At 40.2% G+C, this 25,322-nt stretch overlaps 2 protein-coding genes across 2 annotated transcripts; both read right to left on the reverse strand.

The window, feature by feature from the left end:
* Window positions 1-1,750: 1,750 nt before the first annotated feature.
* LOC135091712 (kinesin heavy chain-like) lies at window positions 1,751-16,781 on the reverse strand. Its single transcript, XM_063989614.1, has 19 exons — window positions 16,336-16,781; window positions 14,499-14,586; window positions 13,708-13,935; window positions 12,599-12,742; window positions 12,323-12,447; window positions 11,753-12,006; window positions 11,452-11,539; window positions 11,180-11,309; window positions 10,642-10,802; window positions 10,243-10,449; window positions 9,650-9,799; window positions 8,946-9,212; window positions 8,494-8,619; window positions 7,740-7,877; window positions 7,253-7,408; window positions 6,703-6,891; window positions 6,141-6,276; window positions 5,882-6,007; window positions 1,751-5,179 (listed from the first exon to the last, which is right to left on the reverse strand). Exons 1-19 carry the CDS (start codon window positions 16,483-16,485, stop codon window positions 5,166-5,168), a joined length of 2,877 nt encoding a protein of 958 aa, XP_063845684.1. The 5' UTR covers window positions 16,486-16,781; the 3' UTR covers window positions 1,751-5,165.
* A 487-nt stretch (window positions 16,782-17,268) lies between these two features.
* LOC135091713 (potential E3 ubiquitin-protein ligase ariadne-2-like) lies at window positions 17,269-23,640 on the reverse strand. The gene is made up of 8 exons (XM_063989615.1): window positions 23,514-23,640; window positions 21,878-22,069; window positions 21,171-21,465; window positions 20,565-20,796; window positions 20,231-20,348; window positions 19,881-20,105; window positions 19,413-19,625; window positions 17,269-19,168 (listed from the first exon to the last, which is right to left on the reverse strand). The coding sequence occupies exons 2-8, from the start codon at window positions 22,067-22,069 to the stop codon at window positions 19,013-19,015; spliced, it is 1,431 nt and encodes a 476-aa protein (XP_063845685.1). The 5' UTR covers window positions 23,514-23,640; the 3' UTR covers window positions 17,269-19,012.
* Window positions 23,641-25,322: the final 1,682 nt, after the last annotated feature.

The following is a 25,322-nucleotide window of genomic DNA, read 5'->3' on the forward strand; positions in this document are numbered from 1 at the left end:
TGAAAAACGAGGAGCTGCATACTCACCAGATAATAACACCACGTCTGCTCCCCTCGGAGGTCGTGTTGAATCTGAAACAACTATAGGCGCGTGTGACGTCACTGAACGTCTTTAATATGCATATCAAACTTCTCACATCCCTTAATTCATTTATTTTTCCTTTTTCTAATAATCATAGTTCTTCGTTGTACTTTTAAGAGTGGTAATATGCATTATGTATAATGCGCATTGGTTCGTAGTGCAGTGGCTAACGTGCTTCGAATCCACGAGTCTCGGTTCGAATCCGGGTTCGAGCAATCGACCCGCAGCTCACTCACACAGTTCATCCTTCCTTCCTTCCTGGCAAGATAGCTTTAAGAATTATAAAGGTCCATGATAAAATGGGTAACCGGGGAAGTTTAAGTGTGAAAACCCGGAGTAGGCCTGTGTACTGATGGCTCCCTACTTGATGGAGCAGTTTTCCTACCTATACTTCTAACAAAAGTGACATCTGTCATCCTTTTTTTCATAGCAGCTGTCATTGGCTAGAGCTGCTTCTGACGTGTATCTTAGGTCGCCTTCTTCCTCTCCCCCTCCACATTCTTATTCTTCCTCTCCCTACCCCCATGCTTATCATTCCTCCTTCACTCCCCCCTTCTTCCCCCCCCCCTCTCTCTCTCTCTCTCTCTCTCTCTCTCTCTCTCTCTCTCTTACCTGCACTTGCAGGACAATATATAATGCACACACACACACACACACACACACACACCACGTGTAGCTTGGAGCTTGGAGCACGGGAAGGTTGGTGGTGAGAGAGCAGCATTCCCTTGGGCTTACGGATTAGTTACTGGAGAGCCAAGGAAAAATTAAAAATACAAGAGGCTGTCCTGCCATTACAGTTTTAACAAAGTAATCATAAATATTAGGATTTTTAGTGTTTATTTCCAAGAAATCTCAATTACCAGAGAGAGAGAGAGAGAGAGAGGGAAGGGGGGGCTTAGATGGAGGTGATAGGGAAGGGGGTATGAGAAATGAAACAAGGAGGGAGTGGGGATGAGGAGGTGGACATGGAGTGGTCTTGAGAAAGTTGGGGCTTAATTTACACGTCACGACTTCTGGCCAATAATATTTACCTATTAGAATCTCTTGTCGCTTTAGCTAAAAATAAGGATAGGAAGGCTGCCTTATCAAACAGGGAGCCGTGTATAATGAATATACCAGTGTTCACCCATCATCCCTAGCCATAAATTGTCTAATATTCATTTGAAGCTCTCTGATACCGAGTCTATTCGTCATCTATTCCTCTCTTTGATCATTTTCAATCAAGTAGATCCAATCTTATCATACTTGAGTCTTTAACCTGTTGTCCTATCATGATACTTAACCCTAAGAAAGCCTGTCAGTACCTCCCTTTTTATGCAGGCAAGGAATGTCTCGTGGGGAAGAAATGCAAGTAAGCATCATCTGATGATGCAAGGAACATCACATGAGGACAGCTAACGGGAAGGAACATCACCTGGACAAGAAATACAAGGAACCTTGAAAGATACACGTAAGGAACATTAGCTGGGGAGATACAAGTAAGAAACAATGTGGGAGGAATACACGTAAGGAACATCCCCTGGGGTGAAAGAAATATATACTTGGTAAGGAACATCACTGAAAGGAATAGATATGGAACAGAGAAATGTAACCACCTAAACAAAGGACCAGATGAGAATGCACAGGTGAAAGACATAATCACCGTTAAGGAACAATTAAAGATCAGGAATTTAATTAGTGTTTTACTGTGGTACCTTTCCATCGTACAAGCACGTAAAGCTGAGGCAGCAATCTTAGTGCAGTTGACTTTATTAATGTAAAATACTTTAATAACAACATGGCTTCTGGGTTCCTTCCCCTTAACAGGAAAACTGGACTTGATTTATACCATTTTCTTCCTAGCAATGGTCAGGAGTGAGATAGTTGAGATATTGCTATATATGGTTTCTATCGGGGACAAAAGCCTCGGTAATACTATTTTTGTTACATTGAGTAATGGACATCTTGATATGGAATGGGAAAAAATATATATTGGACATCTGGACATAATTTGAGGGCAATAAGATCTTTATCACACCAACAAGATACAATCTGCTATAAATCATAGTTTTCACTCTCACTTGATATTGGGAACTCAGTGACAAAACACTTCATTTCCACTCACACTTGATATGAAATGAATGAAAACATTATTTTCATTCTCACTTAATGTTGTAAACTGAATGATGGAACACTAAAACTTCCATTCACACTTGTTCCTGAAAACTGAATGACAGAACTCCTTACAAAACATGATGATGAGTGAGCTATCAGTGGCACTCTCACTGTATTCTTAGCCAAAGAATACAGCTGAGCATATGTTGAGTCTGCAACACTCGACACACATTGTCTTATAATATACCGTACTGAGGGAGTGTTGCAATAAGCACAAAGAAGTTCACTGGTGCATGATGTTAAGTGGTTCTTGACGTACTGTTATGGTTAAAAGTCAAGGCACATGCAACATTCACTTCCACTGCAATCAGAATTTTTCCAGAATCTTAAGTCCTCTATTTGCTGACAACTTGCTGCAAACTTTCCATTAGTGTTGAGTCATCTGATATGCTGACATTCTTGACAACTAACAGATTCTCAGCAGAAGCGAGGATGTGACTAAGAGAAATCACAAAACACAGCAGAAGTAACTGCAGAATGTTAACTGACTTATGCCCCTGACTGTACGATGAAGCAATCACAAAAGGTCCTGCTTGCAGTGGGACCACCACACCAACCCTTCTCTAGAGTACCTGGGCAGCCATCTCCCTTATCAGGTCATAGTATGGATGGTAGGGCGTGTGAGGGAAGCATTAAGTGTCTATGCGTGATTTGCAAATGTTGTACTGCAGGTGTGACTCCGAGGTCTATGCCGTGGCCCTTGTGAGTGGTGTAACCAAAGTCAACAGCAAAATGGTGGGTGACGTCTGTACCTGTTCTTAACATTACCAATAAAACATAATAAATAAATAAGCCAAATTAAATAGTACTATGAAGAGGAAAATGATCTCCACCAGGAATGGATTTCCAAAAAAAACAACCAGATGAACAACAAGAGAATTATGACTAACAAGTAATGATTTGGAAGTGAGGAATAGAAAGGGCACTATGTAACTATTCATTTTAAAGCTGAAAGAGCTCACCCCACCTAGCGTGTGAGTGACGGCTGGTCTAACAGTGAGGAACAGGACGATAGTGCCACAGCCAACTACTTCAAGGAAAAGAGTACACTTTACCTGGAGAGAGAAACAGATTAACCTAAACTCTTTCACTGTAACATAAAATACAATATATCATCTCTGAGGAAAAACTTCACCAAGAGGCGTAAGACCTTGACCCATATTCTCAGACGCTTTGTTCCCTCATCACAACTATTATCAAAGGCCACAGAGATGATTAGTCAGGTTCTCAGGGGTGTTTTTTCCCATGGATGGTTCAGAATCCTTGTTAAACTATCACTAGAATCATAAAAACACCCTTGAAAACCCCAATGAAGCATGTTGAAAGTAGTCGAGTAAGGACACTGAAACGTTTGAGAATATGGTCTTTATTTTCCCACTTCCCAGATCACCAAGTGCATGCCTCACAGAGACACGTCACCAATATAGAGTTGCACCTGCCATGTTACTCTTATATACCCTGCACAGTATTATATTTCATCAGATCTGAGCTATATACACATCCTCCGTTCAGTCTAGTGTTTTTTAGAGTATATGACCACAATAACAAAATCTGCGATGGACATTTTGTTGATCACACATGAAATACTGTTACCAATGCTGCTACCACACACACATCTTTTTGTACTGCCAATTTATATGCAATAGAAACAGCCATTCCGAAATCTAGAGCAGTTTTGTGTACAATGTTTTCAAACGGTAACAGAATTTCCTAAACCACAGGATGATTAAACCAACAAACAAACGTGACACAGACATATAAAGAAGTACCGGTATTTAATGGGTATATAAAAACTACCAACACAAACATATTGAAAGGTTATAGGAGGAAATTCTGCTATATAGCTATAGGTACATAAAGAATCTGTAAATTCAAACAATGGACATTGAAAGACCGAGACCTGCCTACATTTCCTAACAGCTGCTTCTAAGACACTGTATTCCAAAACTGTGTAAAAGAATCCACCACACATCACCAGTAAAATACTTGATATGAAACTTTACAGTATAGTACAGACGCATGTCACAGATATTGTACAACAAGACCTACCTTGGACGTGAACTGAGGAGACATTGTATCACATCTAAACAGTGGAGAAAATAATGATAATAAATAGATCAAACTATCATCAAAACAAGGAAGGATTTAACGCCTTACACATATCATCATCAAAATTCCTTTTTCATACTTAACGGAAAATTTGCTTTGGTCCAAAAGAAATATTTCAGGCATTCATACTTTTAGAAAAGGGACTGGATGAAAACTGATTTTTTTTTTTTTTACCCTGGTAGGCCACCACCAACGCTCATCATTTATTATCTGTACTCAGGCCGACTACATGCACAGCAGTCCTGGTCGTGTCTCTCACTTTGTGCTAACTACAGGCGTGAAAGCTGTCGTGTGAAGACTCCATGATACTGTCCAGTGAGTGAAAAAGATGACATTTTAGTTAACAAGCAATTTCCTCTCACAGGGCCTAAATTTGTACTTGTGTGAAGCCAAAATTTTGAAGTCTGAAATCACATAACCAAACAGTACAAGAGAAGAACCTTATGAGATAACCCGGGATACGAATTTCATACCCAGCATCTTCCTGGTACGTCATCAACCAGGTCTGAACCGAGGGCACCAAAATCTAATCTCAAATTGTAAGAAACACTATAATGGGTACAAAAATGAAAAAACATTACCATATCTATAACTCAAATTACAGCCTGGGCAGCGAGGTGGCTGGAGGCTCTAAGATGGGTTGTTGCTATGCTTGCCTTCCCTCTATCCTATAACTGCCTTCACCAAGTAACAGACTTAACAAGTTTCTTCTGTGGGTGCAGAAATCAAATGGTATTTTCAATTGGTAACATGCTGCAGGATAGCTTTAATACAATAATTTATATGATCTTTCCCAGGAACGTGGAAAAACTCTAATGAGTTTAACTGGATGTATCTGAAAGAAAAGGAAAGAATAATTAAGAAAAAAATAATATTTTTAGACAATGTTTTAAACAGCACATTTCTCTTCATATATTACACATATATAAGAAATATAAGACAGATCCTGTTAAAAATAAGTATGTTTGATCAATAAGGACACGACAGAAGAGAAGTAGGTCACAATCTTGAAAACAAACTGAACAGAACTTGATACTCTAGTTGAAGAGGAAAAGGCAACACTACGAGGATGAAATGGAAGAGACGGTGCACTATATCCTCACTCTCAATGCTCCAGGCTACACTTCCCTCACAGACACAGTCCCTGCAGTGCCAATCATAACAGCTGTGATATAGGACACCCAGGAATATCAAACAAAATGGTGTATTTATGGAATCACTGCAAAGTGAGAATGCATTTCTAGTTATATGATTCACTTCCTTTGTCCAATGAGGTTAAAATTACTTCAAACTGTGTAAGTAGTACATACCAAATGAAATGATGAGGTGATGAATCTGAGCAATGAATCACAGAGGAACTAGAGCCACAACCATGCTTCTGCTGAGGAATGAGCACACACAAATACCAACAAAAAATAACAAATAATTTCCCCAAACTATTGTTTACAAATGTCTGACAACCACACAATCAAGAAAAGGAGACAAGACAGACGCAAGGAAATCAACACTTTTCTCTGAAGGAGTCACAACAACTCACCCATGCGGCTGCCACCCATGGAGCGACGCTGGGCTGCTGGAGGCTGGTAGGGCTGCATGCCGCCACGGATGACTGGGGTGGGTGCGTGGTTGGCCTGGGGTGCATGTCCTGCTCGGATGGGCTTGGCTGAGTGGGAGAAGATAAAAATGGATGAGAAGAGTGTGGCTATGATATACTGTACATTTCTCCTTAACTCAAACTCAATGGATGGAAACATCATAGAGTGTGAGGCATCAAGCATCAAGTTCCACAACCTTACCAATCTGAGCAGTGGTTCCCCTGCGCTGGAGGTTCTTCTGCCGCACAGCCTCCTTGATGCGGTCCACCTCCTGCTGGTACCTCTTGCGGTCCTTCATCGCCCCCTCCTTGGCCTCCTTCAGGGCAGTCTCCAAGGCCTAAGGGAAAATATTGATTCCATTATAATCAATCAACACCCAGATGCCATATATCCCAATTTCAATGTTGAAAGATTTCTACAGGGTAGCACTTCACTGTGTTGAAAGGAAAGGCAAGGAAACATTAGGATGGTTCTGATAACAAGCCAAGATAATTGATTACAATACTGACATAACCACAAGGATAACATTTTTCAAGGCAAGCTCATAAAACATCCTGTGAGCACATTTGCAAATTTGCTATGAGGAAAACAAGAATATTATCAACACTTCACTAAATTCAAGAACTAAATGTGACAACTGTTCTTTACAATTTCAAGTTCTTTAAATGAGGCATGGTGATGAGAGCTACTGGGGAAAACAATTAAAATCCACAAGAGTCCCAGCCTCTCACATGATCCTACATATCATGTACTTGAACCTCACCTTGACCCGCTCCATAGTGGCCCTCAGCCTCTTCTCCAGCTTGGGCAGTTCACACCGCAGGTCGGCATTGTCCCTCACTAGCTGCTTGTGCACCTTCGTCAGCTGATCCAGGTTGTTTTCCAAGAACTGAATCTTCTGCTTCTGTGCAAGTGACCCACCAGACTCATCACTCTCTTCTCCTGAAGCAGACTGTCAAAGGAGGAAACAAGGTCTTAGTGAGACAGTAAATCAAATATAAGAACCTTTAACTGAAAAATACTGATGGCTTCTACTCATAAAATAGAAGTAAATTTCAAAACATTTCATTCCACATCTTAAATTAAGCATGAACAATTTCCACTCCTCATTTTAAGAAGAGCATATTTCAAAACCTCAAATTTCATAATTGTGAAGGAGAAAACCTCACAATAGCTTAAGACATTATCAAAACATAATAACATACAGCATTTTCTCTTCTCTGGAACTATATATAAATTAAACCTCTAATAACCAATCTAACCACAAAACACTTGACCACTTATAACGCACAACATTCCTGCATCCCTCTCACCTTCTTCACTCTGGTCTGCAGATCCTGCACAAACAGCTTGCGAAGGTTGTGTAGCGTCTGCAGCTCCTTGGCCACTGTCTCCTCCAGCCCCTTGAGATCCTGGCGGGCCTGCTCCTTGCGCTCGTGTACTATGGTTAGTTCAGCCAGCTTGGCAGTCTGGGTAGGAAGGAATAATTGTTGAGGGATGGAGAGAGAAAATTAACTAACTACCTAAAGAAATGCACTCAGGTAAATCCAATTCATGAGATCTTTTGAAAAATAAATGTAAGGATTGAGATGCATAACAATGCTAAATTACAAAAAGAAATGTTAATCAGGTGTAAAATTTAATTAAAAAGATAATAATGAATTTCAGAGTTAACTAAAAAAATATTACTACAATCCCAAATATACAAATTTAATTTTAATATATTTTCATGGCAAAATCTGAACTCCCAGCCAATAACAAAGGAAGTCAAGAGTCTTTGTGGCAGGGCTCCTCACTCACCTTCTCGGCCACCTCAGCTTTGAGCTTCTCGTGGTCAGCCTTGAGCTGCTCCTCAGTCACTGCTCTCTTCTGGTTCTCATCACTCAGCTCCTCTATCTCCTGCTGCTTGGCTGTGATCTCATCTCTCAATGCCGCCAGCTGTGAGGGGACACAGTAAAGGTTAATCTAGTCTAGTCTTCACTCACATCTATTCTTGACAGAGTAAAATCACCTCTTCACACACTTATCTATACAATCAATCAAGGAAGAGCAAAGTAATCTAATCTTCCAAGTCTTGTCTACACAGATACATCTCTGGTCACAGTAAAAATCTCTATCTGCAGTTTCTATGCACCTCATCCTTGCACACTCTGGTCCTCCAACTATTACTCACTCTGCCATACAACACACTAACCTCCTACTTCAGAGGAAGTTGTTCTTTCACACTCACAATGTGTGTTCATTCTCAAGTAAATACCAGATCATGAATAACATCTTCATTCCATATAAGCCTGTCTGCAGTATTGGACAACAAAAATAAATACATCAATCAATAAAATAAATTAAAAGTCACTGGTGCTGATTATCTAAATATATAATGTTCATAACACATTGGAAGGTTTATATAATCCCATCTGTAGTAATAGCCCCCCTTGCAAAAACTGGGGAAGGATAATCACTAAGGCAGTAATGATGACTTGCTATTAGGTACCACATGTGGAAGGCCTCACATAAGTCTGAGAAGTGTCTGTATATATTTGTTATTACATCTTACCTGTTTCTGGTGCAGCTCTCTGTGCTCCTCAATCTGCTTCTCCAGAGCATCCTTCATGTGGCCGTCCTGGTCAGACACTCTGGACACAGCCTTGAAGCGAGCCACCTCCTCATTCAAGGTATCCACCTGCAACCACATCTTATCTCAGTACATGATAGGATGGAGCTCTTACGTTTATTACCTCAACTATTTTACATATTGTACTTTTACCCCCAATCTAAAAAAAATCAATTGTTCAAGAACATTTAAGACATCTGTTCATGCAAGTTCATGTAATTTACTTTGGATGCAAATGGTTGACTCAAAACCTACTAAAAGGAGCAAAACCTCTTACTGTGTTGTCCTGTCTGTTATATTAATTAAAAGTATATTACTTTAAAGTACATTAATTAAAAGGCATAAAAAGGATCTAAAAATCTCCTGCTGTTTGTATGAGTCATGCAATCTCTGACCTGTTCCTCAAGACTCCTCTTCTTGCTCTCAGCCTCCTTCATGGCATGAGTGAGAGACTTCATCTTGGCCTCGTGTTGGGTCAGCAGAAGTCGTCCCTCGTTGAGCTCCTTCTCCCTCTCCTCCATCAGGGTGTTGAGGTCAGTCTGTTTGGTCTCCAGGGTGGTGCAGCGCTGGACCAGGTTCTTCACCTCTGAGCGCATCTTGGAGATGTACAGGCGGGCCACAGTGAACTCCTCCTCCACCTTGCCCTCCACATCTCCCAGGTTCTGTGAGAGGAATACATGTTGTTGACAAAGTTCTAGTAATGGAATACTAGTGAACTGGGAAGTAATAACACTGGAAAAGGAAATAAAAAAAATAATAAATAAATAAATAAAAAAAGGCAACAAAACAAATAGAAATATCATAAGCTAAAAGAAAAGCAGTGAAAATATAAAAAAGTAAACAAAGTGAAAATAGTAAATAAAACCCATGAAAAAATACAAAACATGCAAATTAAGAAAAAATCAAAATGTGCCCAATCTCACAATATTCAATTAATGTTTTCACAATATTTCTCCACAATACCTTATTTCCTACTATACTTTCACACTGCACTAATAGAAACAAATGCTGCAAGACAAACAAAAGTGATAATAACACACTTCCTCTCAATTTCTTTTACTCTTACCTTACTATTTCTACACACCAGAGTGCATCTTACCTTCATGGCATCATTGGAGGTGCCAATGATGGTGCCCACTTCGTTGAGATCCTTGAGGAGGGACACAAGCATTTCATTGATGCGCTTCTTCTGGTGCAGCTGGGAGTCCTTGACAGTCTGGAGTTCTGATGTGGCAGAGGTGAGTGCAACCTGAACAAGGGTGAGGATATGTCATTAATACTGCCAGCAACACCAATCCTGACCTCAAAATGAGTAACTATAATACCTGAGTACTTTATAAAAATACAGAGGATGATGTCTCTCATCACTTTCCATCTCTTTTAGATGCCTTTTATAAAGTATGGGAAATAATGGCAGTGTCCTACCACTACAATAACCTATTCATGAACATTAAACAAGTCTACTATAGTGAAAATGCTGAATACACAACAAAGCATAAATGAGATAAAAATAAAGAAATCTTGCTCATCACATTCCAACTCCAAACACAAAAAAAATAGTGTCTGATATTCCACTCACTAAACTTTATGAATACTAAACAAGACTGCCACACTATGTATACAAAAAAAAAAAAAAAAAAAACATAATAGAATAAAATCAATGACATACAGCAAAATACAAGCATGCCACACCTGTTTCTGGTTAAGTTCCTCCGCCATGGTCTCATTCTCCTTGCCCTTGCGCTCTACCTCCTCCGTCTTCTGGTCGTAGTTCACTGCCAGTTCCTCCAGGGCCTGCAGCACCTCCTTCACCTCCTCCTTGGCCTTTTCGTTCTCATTGGTGAGCCGCGTCATCTCAGACTGCAGCATTTCATAATCCCTTCGTGTGGATGAAATCAGCTGTGGACAATGAGTGTGGTTACTTTCAAGGGCATGAAGCTTGAAGTCAACACATAAAATGGCATTAGATTGGTGGAATATACTACCAGATGTTGTGGGTGAGCCAAAAACCTTCAAAGATTAAAGATGATAAAATGATACTGAAAGACAAAAACTCAATCTGTACAAATATAATGAGACAAGAACACATACCTCTTCCTGCTCCAGCATCTGCTCCTTCAGTTTCTCCACTAGCTGGGATTGGTGGTTAATCTCATCATCCTTCTCATCCAGATTCTGATAGAGGCGCTCCCTCTCTCTCGCCCACTCAGCTGCATCCCCGTCCACAGAAATGGGGACAGACAACACCTGACCTGCAATGGCAAATATTTCACCTCAGTGGCAGAATATAGAACATAAGGGATGGATGAGGAAACAATCTACTTCCTTCCTCTTCTGCAACTTTTATCAGATTCATACAGAGTTGCTGATCCTCTCCAGTTCACTTTCAAATCTGTCTTCTAACTCTTCTCCACTCTGACTTCCCTATCTTTTGTTCTCTCAAGTCATCTCTTATGCAGTCCCTCCAAATCTTTTCAGCCTTCCTCAATGACACCACAAGCATATAATCTCACCAAAAGTATATAGGTAACAGAAGTAAATGTCCCTAAGCAGACTATTAAAAAGAGAGAAAAAAAAAAAAGAAAAAGCCATACTATACATTCATCTTCTCCCTAACAAACAGACTTACTGAGCTGCTGTGAGGTGGTGGAGGCGTCCATGTCAATAGCCACCTGTTCATCTGTGCTCACTGACTCCCCAGCACGCCACCGACCCAGCTCCCGATCCATCTTCTCCAGCTGGGCCTTGAGCTTCGCAACCTGTGTAACCATAACAAATATGTAGACACAACACATGCACATCCATGGTCACATTCATCTTGCTTAAAAGAAACAAAATAGAGAATTACTACATAATCCCATTCTACTTCCACTTCTACTAGAACCAGCAGCCTCCACTTACCTTGTCCTTCTCCTTCTCATAACGTCGCTTCCACTCCTCTGCTGTGAGCTCCTCATTCACCGTCACAACATTCTTCACAGTCTTGGCTCTGTACAAGAAAACAGACAATATTTCAAACAAATTCATATATATCAATTTACCTTCTCAATGTCACATCCTTCTTATATTTCAGTCCCTAACTATAAATCCAAAATAAATCATCTAAACTCAAAAATTCTACAATGTTCACAGAGCCTCATAACATTGCTAATGCCACGGAAACCCACACTACATGAGCACAACTCTTTGTTCCTGTACTCACCTCTTGCCAAAGTCGAGGGTGGACTTGGTCTCAGGTTCATTGAAAGACGCAGGGGAGCAACAAATGACTATAGTGGTTCGTGCATTGCCTCCAAGAGACTCCTGGAGAATACGAGTCAGCTTGGAATCTCGGTAAGGAACGTGGGTCTTGGTGGCGTCAGCAAGGGCGGAGATCACATTACCCAGAGCAGACAGGGACTTGTTGATGTTCTTGGCCTCATCCAGGACTGATCCCTCAGCACCTGTTTTACTTACCTGTCATGAAATGTGAGATTGACCAAGAGTGAGACTACTGGAACACCAACCCTTACCTCAGCAACAGTATAGTTCCACAAATGTTAACATAGTTCTTATTTGAATAACAGGCAATACAGCTTGGAAATAAATAGACTAATTATCTACCCATTACTTGCATAATATATGAATTTGTTTCACCTCAAAATAAGTTTTCTATTTCAAAAGACAATAAAAACTAAGAAAGTTCTCCATTAACTCATTAGCAATATGAACAACTTAAGAAATCAAGCACACATTGTCTCCCACACCCTGGCACACAACCAGCAGCACTCACCTTCTCACTACCAGCCAAGTCCACCAGATAAAGTTTACCCAAAAGTTTCTTTTGTGATTCTATATTCTCCTGCTTAACTTGAATTAAAAAGACACTATGACTTCTGGAACTGTGTTCGTTCATGTCTGAAAGTAAAAGGATATTTTCCTTAGTCTTTGTACAACTCAAAATATGCATAAAAGTAAACACTGAATTTTCCTACCACAAATAAAAAAGATCTATTAAAAAATGGGAAAATTTGGCCTTTCTCTTCATATTCACAGAAGTAAAACTTACTTGTGACAGCAACATGACGATTACTCTTGCCCAGCTCAATGACCTCAAACACTTCCTCAGGAGATGACACAAACCGCTCAGTGGCGCCCTTGACAAATGGAACCCTGTTCTTGTCCTCATGCACAGCCAGGTTGACTTTGGACACTGTAAGGCAAATACATGGTACAGAAGTCTGGCTGCTTCAGAAAAGTAAAACAAACCTTATAATAACTAAGGTTACATGAAAATCTATAACAATAAACATGCCAGACTGACATGCCAAGTAAAGTAAGGTAGTATCTGTAAACAAAACCTTAAATTAAGAGAAATTTGTTGAAATATTTTGCAGCATAAGATAACATCTACACAAAAAAAATAAATACATAAATAAATAAATAAATAAATAAATAAATAAATAAATAAATAAACAAATAATATAAAATTAATTAATTAATTAATTAATTAATTAATCAACAGGACAAATAAAAAAAGTCATGAGTCACAACATGTTTCCCACACTTACTTTGATAACAATTTGTTTAAAGATCAGGATAAAAACTTTGCCTAATCTGATAACATAATTTTCTGACACACACACACACACACACACATACATATAGGTACCTACATATCAATAAACCAACAGTTACTCAATCAAGTTAGTCACCTATATGTTTAAATAACTTTCATGACAATGAGTTACACAATAAATAATGAGAGAAAAATAAGGAAATGGCCTCAATAAAATAGTTTCCATTTATTCCTGCCCACAGAATCTATCTTTGCACACTCCATGCCTTTCAACCTCTTGTGCCTCTTTTCTATTGGACATTCCATCACTTCCATTTCATAAATTTTCCCTTCAAATTGACGGCATCCACTCCACCTTGCCACCTCACTTCTTCCCATTCTCTATTTCAGCATTAACTTTTCTCTATCTGACTGCAATGATTTCTTCTCAAGACTGATAAAATAGTCTAGTACAAGTTTAGAGTGTGCTTTCAAGACATCACTGAGAGCAAAAGGAGTGATAAAAAAGTTCAAACCTTTTGGTACCTATAGTTTTATTAATAGTCTTTAAATGTGTTGAAGGTTACTCTGATGAAGGAAAGAAGCAAAAATTTACTTACCATCTAACAAATCTCGGATCTTGTCCATGTAAATTTCAAAATAGGAGACCTTGATATGGAATTCCAGGTTCTCTTCCATGTTATAGATGTGGTTGAAGATGTCACTGATAATACGAGGGATGATGCCTTGAAGGTTGGGGTCGCCAATGACTCCTTCCATCGTGTGTGTCTTCCCTGAGGACGTCTGACCGTAGGCAAAGATGGTTCCATTGTAGCCGTTGAGCACATCTGCAACACAACCAAGACGGCTATGTAAGGCAGTCATAGTAACATCACTTAAAATCACAATACTTGATAAGCAACATAAAAATTACAACACATGACTTGGTAAACAGCATAAAATTAAAACACAAGATTTGATAAACAGTATAAAATTAAAACACAAGACTTGATAAAGAGCATAAAATTAAAACTTAAAAAAAGAATTGCTATAATGTTCAGACACACACCAATACTACCTAAGCTTGAATAGTTACAAAACATTCTAATATGGCTAGAACATGACAATACCAACCTAAAGACAACTCTCTAACACAATCCAAAAAACCTACAATCATATTTACCAACAAGTATGACAAGTAACAATTCTTTAAACCCAACATACCATATCACAGGAAGTTTCAGGTGCAATATTACAAAAACTTACAACAACTTCAACAAAAGCAGAGGAAAAATCTAATATTAGCATAATCTACAAGGAAGACTGAGGAGCCACAGATATGCAAGTCACTGTGTTGGTGTCATTTGGCTGTCCTATCTCAGCCAATACAATGGACACCACTTGGCCTTACCTTTAACAATATCTTTGGCAGCTGTATTGTAAACTTTCTCCTGGGTAACATTGGGCTTCAGGATACTGTCAAACTGGTATACTTTTCCCTGTTGGAGTAAGAGAAAGTCCATTATGGGTGAGGAAAGATAATGGCGAAAATGTACAGAGAATATAAGAATATAGCCTGCTGTTACTACTACTACTACTACTACTACTACTACTACTACTACTACTACTACTACTACTTCTACTATATACTACTACTACTGCAACTACTCATGTATTACCACTGTACTATTATTACAACTACTATTACCACAAAGATTCTATAACTATGTACCTATTCCTCATTTAAGTGTAGTTAAGTAATATATGCATTTCATTTCAGGCACTTTTCCTTTTTAGGAAGAATTAAACATTTTGTCAGTAGATGGCATTGTCAACAAGCACAGCAGCATGTACGGTACCAGCTGATATATGCATCAGCTTGTCCTTGAGATGTGGCAAGCAATGCACTCACAGATCTTTTAAGGCTTGCCACTCTTACAAAACTTCAGGGGCACAAAAGGGGGTTTTTTATCATCTTATTTTATTCCAGATGTCTAATGAGCATGTATGACATAATCCTGGAGTAATACTAAGACAATGGCAGTCACAGATGTCATGTCTTGTCAAATTAATAAAGTCCAAAAGAAAAGGTTTTCTTAACAGATTAACTCCAGATGTACATGCAATAAGATAAAATCTGTTCCTTCAAAAGCAGCACTTGGAAATACCCTTCCTAGACAAAAGTTTTCCCAGACATGGCTGGGGCAAGAAACCAGTTCCCTAAACACCAAGGGATGTTGAGTGAATGTTTTGTCTCTCCCCAAAACCCTTGCTGAACGATCTATTGTGAATTCAGTGAAAATATAAGAACATAAGGGAAGCAGCAAGACACTAATTCAATTACAACACAATTCCTGCACAAAACACATAAACCTGTTGGTCTATCATCCTTGACCATAAATGTATCCAATTTTTTTCTTAAAGCTCCATACTGACTGCATTTAAAACAAACTGATAACTGTACCTATCCTGGTTACCTATCACCCTATTTTGAGAAGCAATTCCTGTCTACCTATTTCCATCTACCTCCTTTTATAACCTAACTTTATCCAAATTTAAACCTGTTATTTATCCTATCCTGAATAATAACCCTGAGTACCTACAGCTTTCTTATTACATGCAAAATCTTCATCAGACACAACAATACCTATCAAGTAAGCCTTTAGGTATAATGTTTTCTGGAAAGTAGGAAAATTATGAATAATTAAATCCATGCATGAACAACTGAAAGACATGTGTGATAAAAGGCACAAACATATCATCCTATCCAGAGACAGCCTGGAATCTTGGATTAAGGTCGTGAAGCCTCCTCCATTCCTGCAAATGGTAACAAGGTCAAGAAAACCACTTCCCTTTCCTTTCCCCCTCCCCACTCACAAAGAAAGTTCACGATAACCTATCCAATACGGTCACGATAACCTCTCTCCACGCCCCTCCCTCCCCCTACCCACACAGAGGTCAGGACTGCCCCAGCCCATACATCTACGTACATAGATGATAAACTCCCCAATAAAACAAGGTCATGATGGCACCTCTCTCCCCCAGCCACACGGAAAGGGCCCCTACCCACCCACACAGGAAGATTCTACCCGGCTCCACCCACACACAGGTCCTCCCCTCCCCCTGCCACACACAAAGGTCAGGAAAGCCCCTCCCCATCCACACACTAGGGTACCCAAAACACAGAAACAGACACCTAGCCCCCAACACTTCCCAGGAGGTTCCCACGCCCGCCAAGAGACACTCACCCCAATGCTGACTAGCTGGTCATCTTTGTTTTGTGGGAATGTAACGATGAACTTTGACCCAGCCCGTTCCTCTGAGTCATTGAGGGGCCGGAATCTGGCCACAACCTTAATGGAGTCCTCATTCCCTTTATCTATTGGCTCCCCGGACATTCTGGCGGTTCTGGGACGACTGTGCAGCACTCAGTTATCAGCCCGTCATTATATTGTGCAGTCAGCTGTGTTTGGGTGGATCCCGTCACCCCGTCACCCGCCTCCCGTCACGGTGGTCACGGCGGTGTTCTCAGCGGACCCTCGACGGCGATCTTCCAGGGGCAGGCGGGGCGGTCTCTTGAGGTATTGCGCCGGTTTCACTATTAAATATCTGGACACACAGTATTAAATTTGTCCAGAACGCCCGAGGAAAGGTGTTCTCAGTCCTCACGCCGCCATTTTATCTCGCGGTGCATCATGGGAGGAAACACTCAGGAAGGTGTGAGTCACTGCACCGCGTATTTTAAATCCCACGTGCTCGACATTCCTTTTTATAACTATTGCTCACCCTGACTTCCTGTGAGGCTGTGAAGGGAGAGGGGCTGGAGGGATAACTTGACAAGATGGGGTTGGTGAAGCGTCCCTAGGGATTTAAATGGCTAATCTAGTTTTATAATGCCTACTTCCTTATGGTGAATGCATATTGTATCTCCCCACTTTTAAAGGATAAATCTTCACCTTGCATTACACCATTCTCAATTTCGTTAATCTTCCTTAGAATGTTTACCAGTCTGATGTGTTATTTTTAGATACACTTTGTTTCTGAAAAAATTAAATGCCACCCTTCACTAGACGCTCCATACTCACCATCCACAGCAGCCTCTCTATTTCCATATTCAGGCCTGCTGTTACTGCTTCCCCCTCAGCACCATGGAAGTGAAGGATATTTCAGAAAAGTAGAAGAAATATTATTCCTTTTATTATCACAACGGTGGTATAAAATGAAATGCCCTGAAATTGACTCCATCTGGAACTGGCACCTTGACCAACACTGGCTGACAAAGTGGCTCAGAAACAGTCAATACGGAAGAATAACAAACTTTCACATCATCTCACATGGCAGTGAAAATATTGCTCATCAGTATTTTCACACAAGATTTAAGAAAGAAATTGAAATAGATTGTGCAGTTTTCCAATCATGTCCTCTAAATGAGAACCTCCAATAATGTTTCTTATTGGCTTCTATGGTTAATTTGAAGCTTAGATGATGAATACACTTTCTGAACCACTTTGGAAACACTCATTCCTGTTTGATGCAGATCCTTGCAAATTTCAGACCTATATGCATGCACATGCATGTGCAGGTACACACTAACACACACCCACACTCATGTACACCCACACATGGACTCATACTCAAGCACATGTACCTACACTCACATATGCATACACACACACACACACACACACACACACTCACACGCATGCACGCATGCACATGCATGTGCGTGCGCACCCACACACACACACACACACACACACACACACACTGCCAGGCATGGCACAAGATCTCATTCATTCAGAGTACAACAGATGCATACACAAGAAACAATGAACTACAAATACACACATAACTTCCTGTCAAAAAATGTCATGACTATTACAATGCAAAAAATATATATATATAACAAAGTCTGAATTTGCAAAATACCTTCAAACCTCAAACCACAAAAAACTGTCAGAACATCATGCATACCAAATATGCCTACTCAATTGCACATGCAAGATTGCCTGCAAGTCACAGAAGGCAAAGGAAGAAATTATCCCAGTCTTCCCAGCAGACAACAACATAGATTCAAGCAACAAAATGGAAGTTGTCACTGTCAATACAGGTGTTGCTGCCTTTCCAAATGATACCTACCAGGATTGCTGTGACAAAGCAAAACTGATCACTGCTCGCAACACTGATTAGCACTGCATTTGCATAAAGAATTAAATGGTGACCTTAGTATGTGCTGACCTAACCTGCAGAGGGTCACTTGTCAGTTGACGTTGACTATGGGTTGCCACAAACTGTATTTATATATACAGCATACATATTTACATACATACATACATACACTGATCCAAGACAGAGTTGCATAAGAGTCCACAACTACTAACTGATGACGGTGGTGATGGCCACCCCTTGACTCACCACGCCCAGGGGCCACAAAGGGCCCACACACACCTCCACCTGCTACAGCTGCTGCACTAATGGAACAAGCAACAAGAAAGACGATAATTGAGATAAAAGTAACGCCGATAACAATTCAGTGTGTTGAGTGTGGCACAGTTACCCAATTTTTCAGGCCACATGGTTCAAACCTTTGGCAAGTCATTAAGTAATATCAGTATGTTGCCACAAGGTATCCACGATGATACGCACCACAAATCAACTCCCAATGCCACCACGAGCAAGCGACTTTGTCCGCTCCGTGCAATGCATTGGAAAAGTAATGTCTATGAAGTAAAAAGACAAAACAATATAAATAAATAGGGATAAAACAAACTCAAAACCAAACACTGTCTACCCAGCATCCTCTAAAGGTAAGAAAGCTGTAGTCTCTCCCCAGTGTGACAAGAGGCTGCCCGAGGCCACACCAGCATTCAGAGAGGGAGGGAGGGAGGTATTAAGTGGAGGCCAAGACTACTTCCACAGCCCCCATCATCCCTGTTGGAAGTCTGTCAGCAGGGTGGTTCTTCGTTTCTCCACAATGTCCATCTGGTTTTCTAAGTCTCCCCGGTCAGTCATCTCAGCACGCTCAATCTTCCAGGAGAGGTTTTCTATCTCTGCCTCAAGCTGGGCCTGCTGGTACTCGAACTGGAGTGAAGGAACATTTAGTTAAAACGAACACATAATCAAGTTGTAAAAATTACAATAAATTTCACTCATGCAAAATAAACTTGAGTAGTTATAATAACAGAACCTAAATGAAGTGCATGTATCAAAAAAAAAAAAAAAAAAAATGCTAGGTCACTACATTGTCAAAATCAGACATATGACAGATAAAGACACAGCTAACAGTATATAACTTGTCCCTCCACCATCCTGTTAGCAAGCTCACCAGGTCCTTCCTGGGCCCAGACTCCAGATAGTAGGCAAATGGGTAGGTGTTCTGCAGGGTGTAGCGGCAGCGGGCCAGAAGAGCAGCAGCATCCAGGAGGTACTGCCAGTCAATCCAAGTGCCTGTGCCAGCCATCACCTTCTCCTGGATCCTCTCACGGATCTTGGCCAGTGTCTCCTCTTCCAGCTTCAGGGACTTGCTATGATTCTCCCACTGAAAGGGAAATTTGCCTCATTATTTGTCATTGTTAGCATAAACTGTTCCCAATATCCTTTGTTTTCCAAGATGCAACATCATAAAAGCTGTCAAGTACAAAGGTAAAAGCAAGATATATTCATACTACCTAAAGTCAAATGATCTGTCAAGGAAAATATAACCAAAGGAAATTATGTATCTATATTTGAGAAAAAAATATAGATAAATAAAAATTAACCCGGAGAAAATTAAGTACAAAATCCCAACACTGACTCGTTCATAGTAATGGAGGTACTTCTTGAGAGCCTCCCTGGCCTGGGCATGGGCTGACTCGTGGGCAATGTTTGGGTTCTCCTTGTAGCGGGAGCACTCATAATACTCTGAGCCGTGAGTCTTCCAGCAGCCCAGGCACATCCAGCAGAAATCATGCTTACAGTTGCAGCACTGCATGTGATTACAGCCGCCATTCTTCTCTATGCAGATGTGGCACTTGGGGCACTGGGAAGAGAACAGTAGAGAAAAACATTACTTGATGTTCTGAGATAGAATCTGGCTTGATGATGGAACAGGCACATACTCTCATTTCATATGTATTCCCCTTATAAGTAATGGGCAACACTCACATCTTTGGTGTGTGCACTGATGTAGTTGGCTGTTTCACTGTCATCGGCACACTTAGTAAGCCAGCGCTTCATGGTTTCACAGTCAGTTGGGGCATGGTAGTCGTTGCCACACCTGTAGCTGTAGAGAGGAAAGTCCATCATAAACTTGCCGCTCACACTGAGGCATTGAAGCCCACACAAAACATGTCACACAAGATGAACAGCACTAGATGTTATATCCCCCGAGATAAAGACTAAACTAAAGATAATATCAACTGCTTTAATGCAGGAGTGACTTTTAACATGACATAAAAACCATGTAAATAAATGTACCAAACACCAGCCACTCTCTTACCAGAACTGAGACTTGCAGGCAGTGCAATTGACTCTCTTGGCGCGGCACTCCTTGGCCTGTACCACAATGTTACAGTTGGGGCCGGGACAGAAGCGTAGCTGTGGGTGGCTCCTCACATAATCCGAGAAGGCATATTGCTGGTACTTTTCCCTCAGCCTGGGCAGCTTCAGCAGGGGCAGCACAAAGTCCTCAGGAGCAAGGACTTGACAGTTGCTGCCCATGCACTCAATCCCTACAACAACAAATGGATGTCAGTAAATCATGAGATAATATAATATGGCCTTTGCCTTCAATTCTACCTTGTGAGTCTTTTAGCTTGATACAAAATGGTACTCCTACAACTGGCCCACACTTGGATGTCAATAAATTTAGCAAACTTTGTAATCTTGCTGCAGAAGTATTTTACACATGTTACTAATACTGCATATTCACTGACTAAACTTAATACAATACAATCACTAGAGCTGCATCAAGAAGGATGGTCACAACCAAGGAACCTCCTTTATTCCTGTTCATACACTCCACTTCTACATGTTACCCTCATTGTCTCCTTTCTCTCTCAGCAATCCCAACCTAACTAAAAAAGACAGGAGTACCAGTCCTTACCTGTCGATGCTCCATGTACAATCTGGACCTCAAAGTGCTTACTCCAGCAGTCCTTGCAAAACATGTGCCCACAGGATAAGTGGCTGGAATTATCAGGGGACATTGGTGCCAGACAAACAGGACAGGTGGTCTCCCCATCCCCCTGCTGGGCACTGGTGCTTGGCTGGGGGGGTGTTGGGGGCTTGATGTGTGCTGTGGTAAGAAGGCGATTGCAGTCCTGGCGGTAACCAGCCACTATCTCCATCTGGTTCCAGCCATGCATGTGCAGCAGCAGCTTTGCCAAGGAGGGAGTCACCTGAAGAAAAGACCATCAAATAATGCAATCATCACCTGAATGGATAAATGAATAAATAAAATGTACACTTAGACTATGAAAATATACAAAACCATTACTAATGTAGCACAAAATAAAGAAAGGAAACAGTCACTTGGTAAAGTCTTTGTAAAGAGTCAAGTAACACACCTTTCTCACCTCCATTTAGTGTCCTTTTCCTTAATATTAAGTACTATGATCACTTAAAAATCTATCAGCTCTCAGATTTTCTTACTACACAGCCACCAGCAAACTTAACAATGAGAGATTAACATAAAACACTGTTGAAGTAAGTACTGAAAGCTGACACTCCTGGTCATAACTGTGCAACATCCACTTTCCTCCAGCATTCACACTTCCCTATTTACCATACAATGACCACAACAACCCTCACCTGTATGCTATTGGAAAGCTGCTCCACAGACTCATTCAGCAGCCTCTCCACCTCCGTGTCGGTGAGGCAGGCCACGTGGAAGTACTCGGGGTCATTCTTCTGTGGGTCCACGTGGTCCACATCCCGGTCAAACTCCTCTTCGTAGTAAGCATCAAAGTCGTCATCGCTGTATTCCATCTCCTCGTCAGACATCTAAGGAGGAACCAACACTTAATGAAACCTTATTATTCACCTCTGTCCCTAGTTCAGCCACTCTGCTGTACCAAGACAACTACACCAATCTTTCGGTAGCTCGTCACTAGCTAAGGCATTCCTGGGGTGTAATATCTCTTCCCCCAGTGGCTGATGGGGTAAAAATGTGAACAAGTTTGGTATTCTGACATGGCTAATTAGTGTGTGCTTGCTGGCCTGGTATATACAAAGATAGATAGATAAATAGATAGTTTCTCACCTAGCCTGGCCGCATGATTGCTTTGTTCTCTCATCTGTACAATTATCAACAGACACAGACATAATTATTCATATTCCCATAGGTGTTGTTTCCCAAAATTGATGTGGAATCCTTGTTTAACCATCAATAGAAGCATGAAAGCATACTTGAAAACCAATACATACCTCCATTATGGCCTGCTGGAAGTAATACACATAAGTACTTAGTGAAAAATGCCAGTGTTTAAAAATATATACTGCTCTTGATTCTGAGTACGCAAATCAGTTTAGTATCAGCCTCCCTTACTATATAGTCCATCTTTTTTGGGTCTGTTTCTCTCTCCTATTTTTTCTTTTCCTCCAAAGTAACATTATCACTTCTTTCTCAGTTTCTTTCCCAATATTTTTGGATTATGTGAACATCAATAACATCAGCTACCCACTTTTATTTTAACTCTTTGTTCATCTATCTTTTAATCATGTTAAGTTATCCATATATCTCTAGCAGCTTCTCTATCAATACATGAGGCTACCCATCTGTCAGTCTATTTTTTATTAATCTTTCATCAATACAATATTCATCCGTCAGTCTACACACACATTAGCTTATCAATATTTTCCTGCTTTCTACATACATGTCAGCTTGTCAGACCTTACATATTTATATATCTATCTTGCTTCAATACAAAGAAATGAACAGAACTCAGCGTTACCCAGACCGACTAAAACAAAGATCACAAGCGAACTTAACCTAACCACAAAGAACATTGCTTGGTCTAACATTACAATACGAACACAACTTACATTATTGATTTCCAGCCAGCCTAGACGCAACTACAAGCTACAGATGCTAAATACAACCTGAAAACATTCATATATTCCCTAAAATTGATATAACAAGATTTTTACTGCGTCGCATTAAGTCGAGAAAACGTCACTTGTATTTCGTGACGCAAAAAAATAAAATACTTTACAAAGGGGCGTTTTAGAAGCTCACAACGTCCCTTTCAGCTTGGCATGTGACAGAGCAAGTAAGGCAGGTAGATGGTTAGTGGGAATATGGTAGAAATGACCTCAAAAAAAGACCAAAACAAGGTAGGTAAACATTGTTCTTACCTTCCTGCCTTGTTATTTCTCTGTTTTCTCCTTAACTATTCCCCTATTAAACCTGATAATTTGTAGCATTAACAGTGAGCCACAGCTTTACCTTGAAGGCGTGTCAAAAGGGAACTGCCGCCTCAGAAACACTTGATACAGAGGCGAGAAGTGAAGGTATTGATATTTCCCAGCTGCTAGTCCGCCATGACACTTTGGTTCCAATAATGACAGAAACCTCTTGTGTGATTTCTTTTTTTTTCTCTCTCTCTCTTCAGTCTAGTGATGATCTTAAAGTTTCTTTTTATATTAATCCTTGCTTATTTGTTTTCGTTAGCTTTATATATAGGTCCAGTTTGTTATTGTTGAATATTCTCTATTGTTCTTTTCAGTTTCATTATTTTTCTTTATGTCTATACTTCATCTAAACTTTATTTCATTCACAGTCTGTTCCAAAATATTAAAAAAAAGTATATATATTCTGCTTATGAATGGTATGAATAATAATGCAAAAAAGATAATATTCAACAGCTGGTTTATTTTTAAGAGAAGTATTCTTGAACAGAGAGAGAGAGAGAGAGAGAGAGAGAGAGAGAGAGAGAGAGAGAGAGAGAGAGAGAGTTTTACGTTTATAAGAAAAACATAAATGTTCCACTAGTAACATTATTTACGTTTCATCAGTAACGATATGCAAGTAGAGAGGCAAGGGAATTAATAAATTTTCTTACATACCGCAGACGGAATGATTAGAGGAAATATAAAAGATTCTCTCTCTCTCTCTCTCTCTCTCTCTCTCTCTCTCTCTCTCTCTCTCTCTCTCTCTCTCTCTCTCTCTCTCTCTCTCTCATAAAACAAAAAAAAAAGCATTATCTATAGCATCGCGCGGAGTTTGAATAGGAGAATATATGGAAATGGAAAGATTTTCGGGGTAACTAATGCAAAAGGTGTTTCAAAACTACCTATACCTTAGATCAGGGGTTCTTAACCGGGGATATCCATACCCCTTGGGGGTATGAGAACCATACCCCCAAGGGACTAAAAACTTGCACATTTATGTTCTGTTTTTTTTTTCTTTTTGTATAATAAAACGGAACTATAACTTTATTAATTTTGCTTTCAGTAAAAAAAATAATAAAATTATCAATGGTTATGTTTTTTTCCTAGTAATCCGTATCTAAAGTACAGTAAATTCAAGCGATTGAAATACTCGTATCTGGAAGACATACTGGCAAATAATAGGATTGGTGATAATTATCTGAAGTCAACTGAAGGGGGTATGGGACCATATTCGACAATCCATTGGGTGTATGGAACCATCAAAAGGTTAAGAACCCCTGCCTTAGATCATAATATATAGGTGGTAGAACGTAAGTTGAATTAGAGAGAAGGAAGGAATGGAAGGGCTAAGAAGAGAAAAAGGAGGAAGCTTGAATGGTGTGGAGGAACTGAATAAAAGATTTGTAGAGAATGTTAGGAATGCAGCAGCCAGCCAGATGGGGTATGTAATAATGAATGCCAGAAAGGGCACATGCAAGCCAAGTTGGAGTGAAGAAATTAGGGAAGAAAGAGATTAAATATGATGTGCAGGCAGTTTAGAAAGAGGAGGCTTGGGAGTAAGGAGACTGAAAGTGATTACCAGAATGCATGGACAGCGCATGTGAGTCAGCAACGAGTGACTAATCAAAAGACAATGAATAATAAAAGTTAGGTGTGAGAGGGGTATCAGTATCTAAGACTAATAGAGAAAGGTTTTGAAAATGACCGAGAATGTTACAGATTCTTGAGAGGTGAGGGGATGCCTGACAGTGAAAATGTGGAGAGCCTGAAGGTGAATGGGGCGGTGGTGACAGGTAGAGAAGAAGTGATAAAGGAGATAAGAGTTCTGGAAAAAAAGAGCGGTGGTGTAGGAGAGATACTTGAT

The sequence above is a fragment of the Scylla paramamosain genome, chromosome 38, assembly GCF_035594125.1.
Source record: "Scylla paramamosain isolate STU-SP2022 chromosome 38, ASM3559412v1, whole genome shotgun sequence".
Taxonomy (NCBI): domain Eukaryota; kingdom Metazoa; phylum Arthropoda; class Malacostraca; order Decapoda; family Portunidae; genus Scylla; species Scylla paramamosain.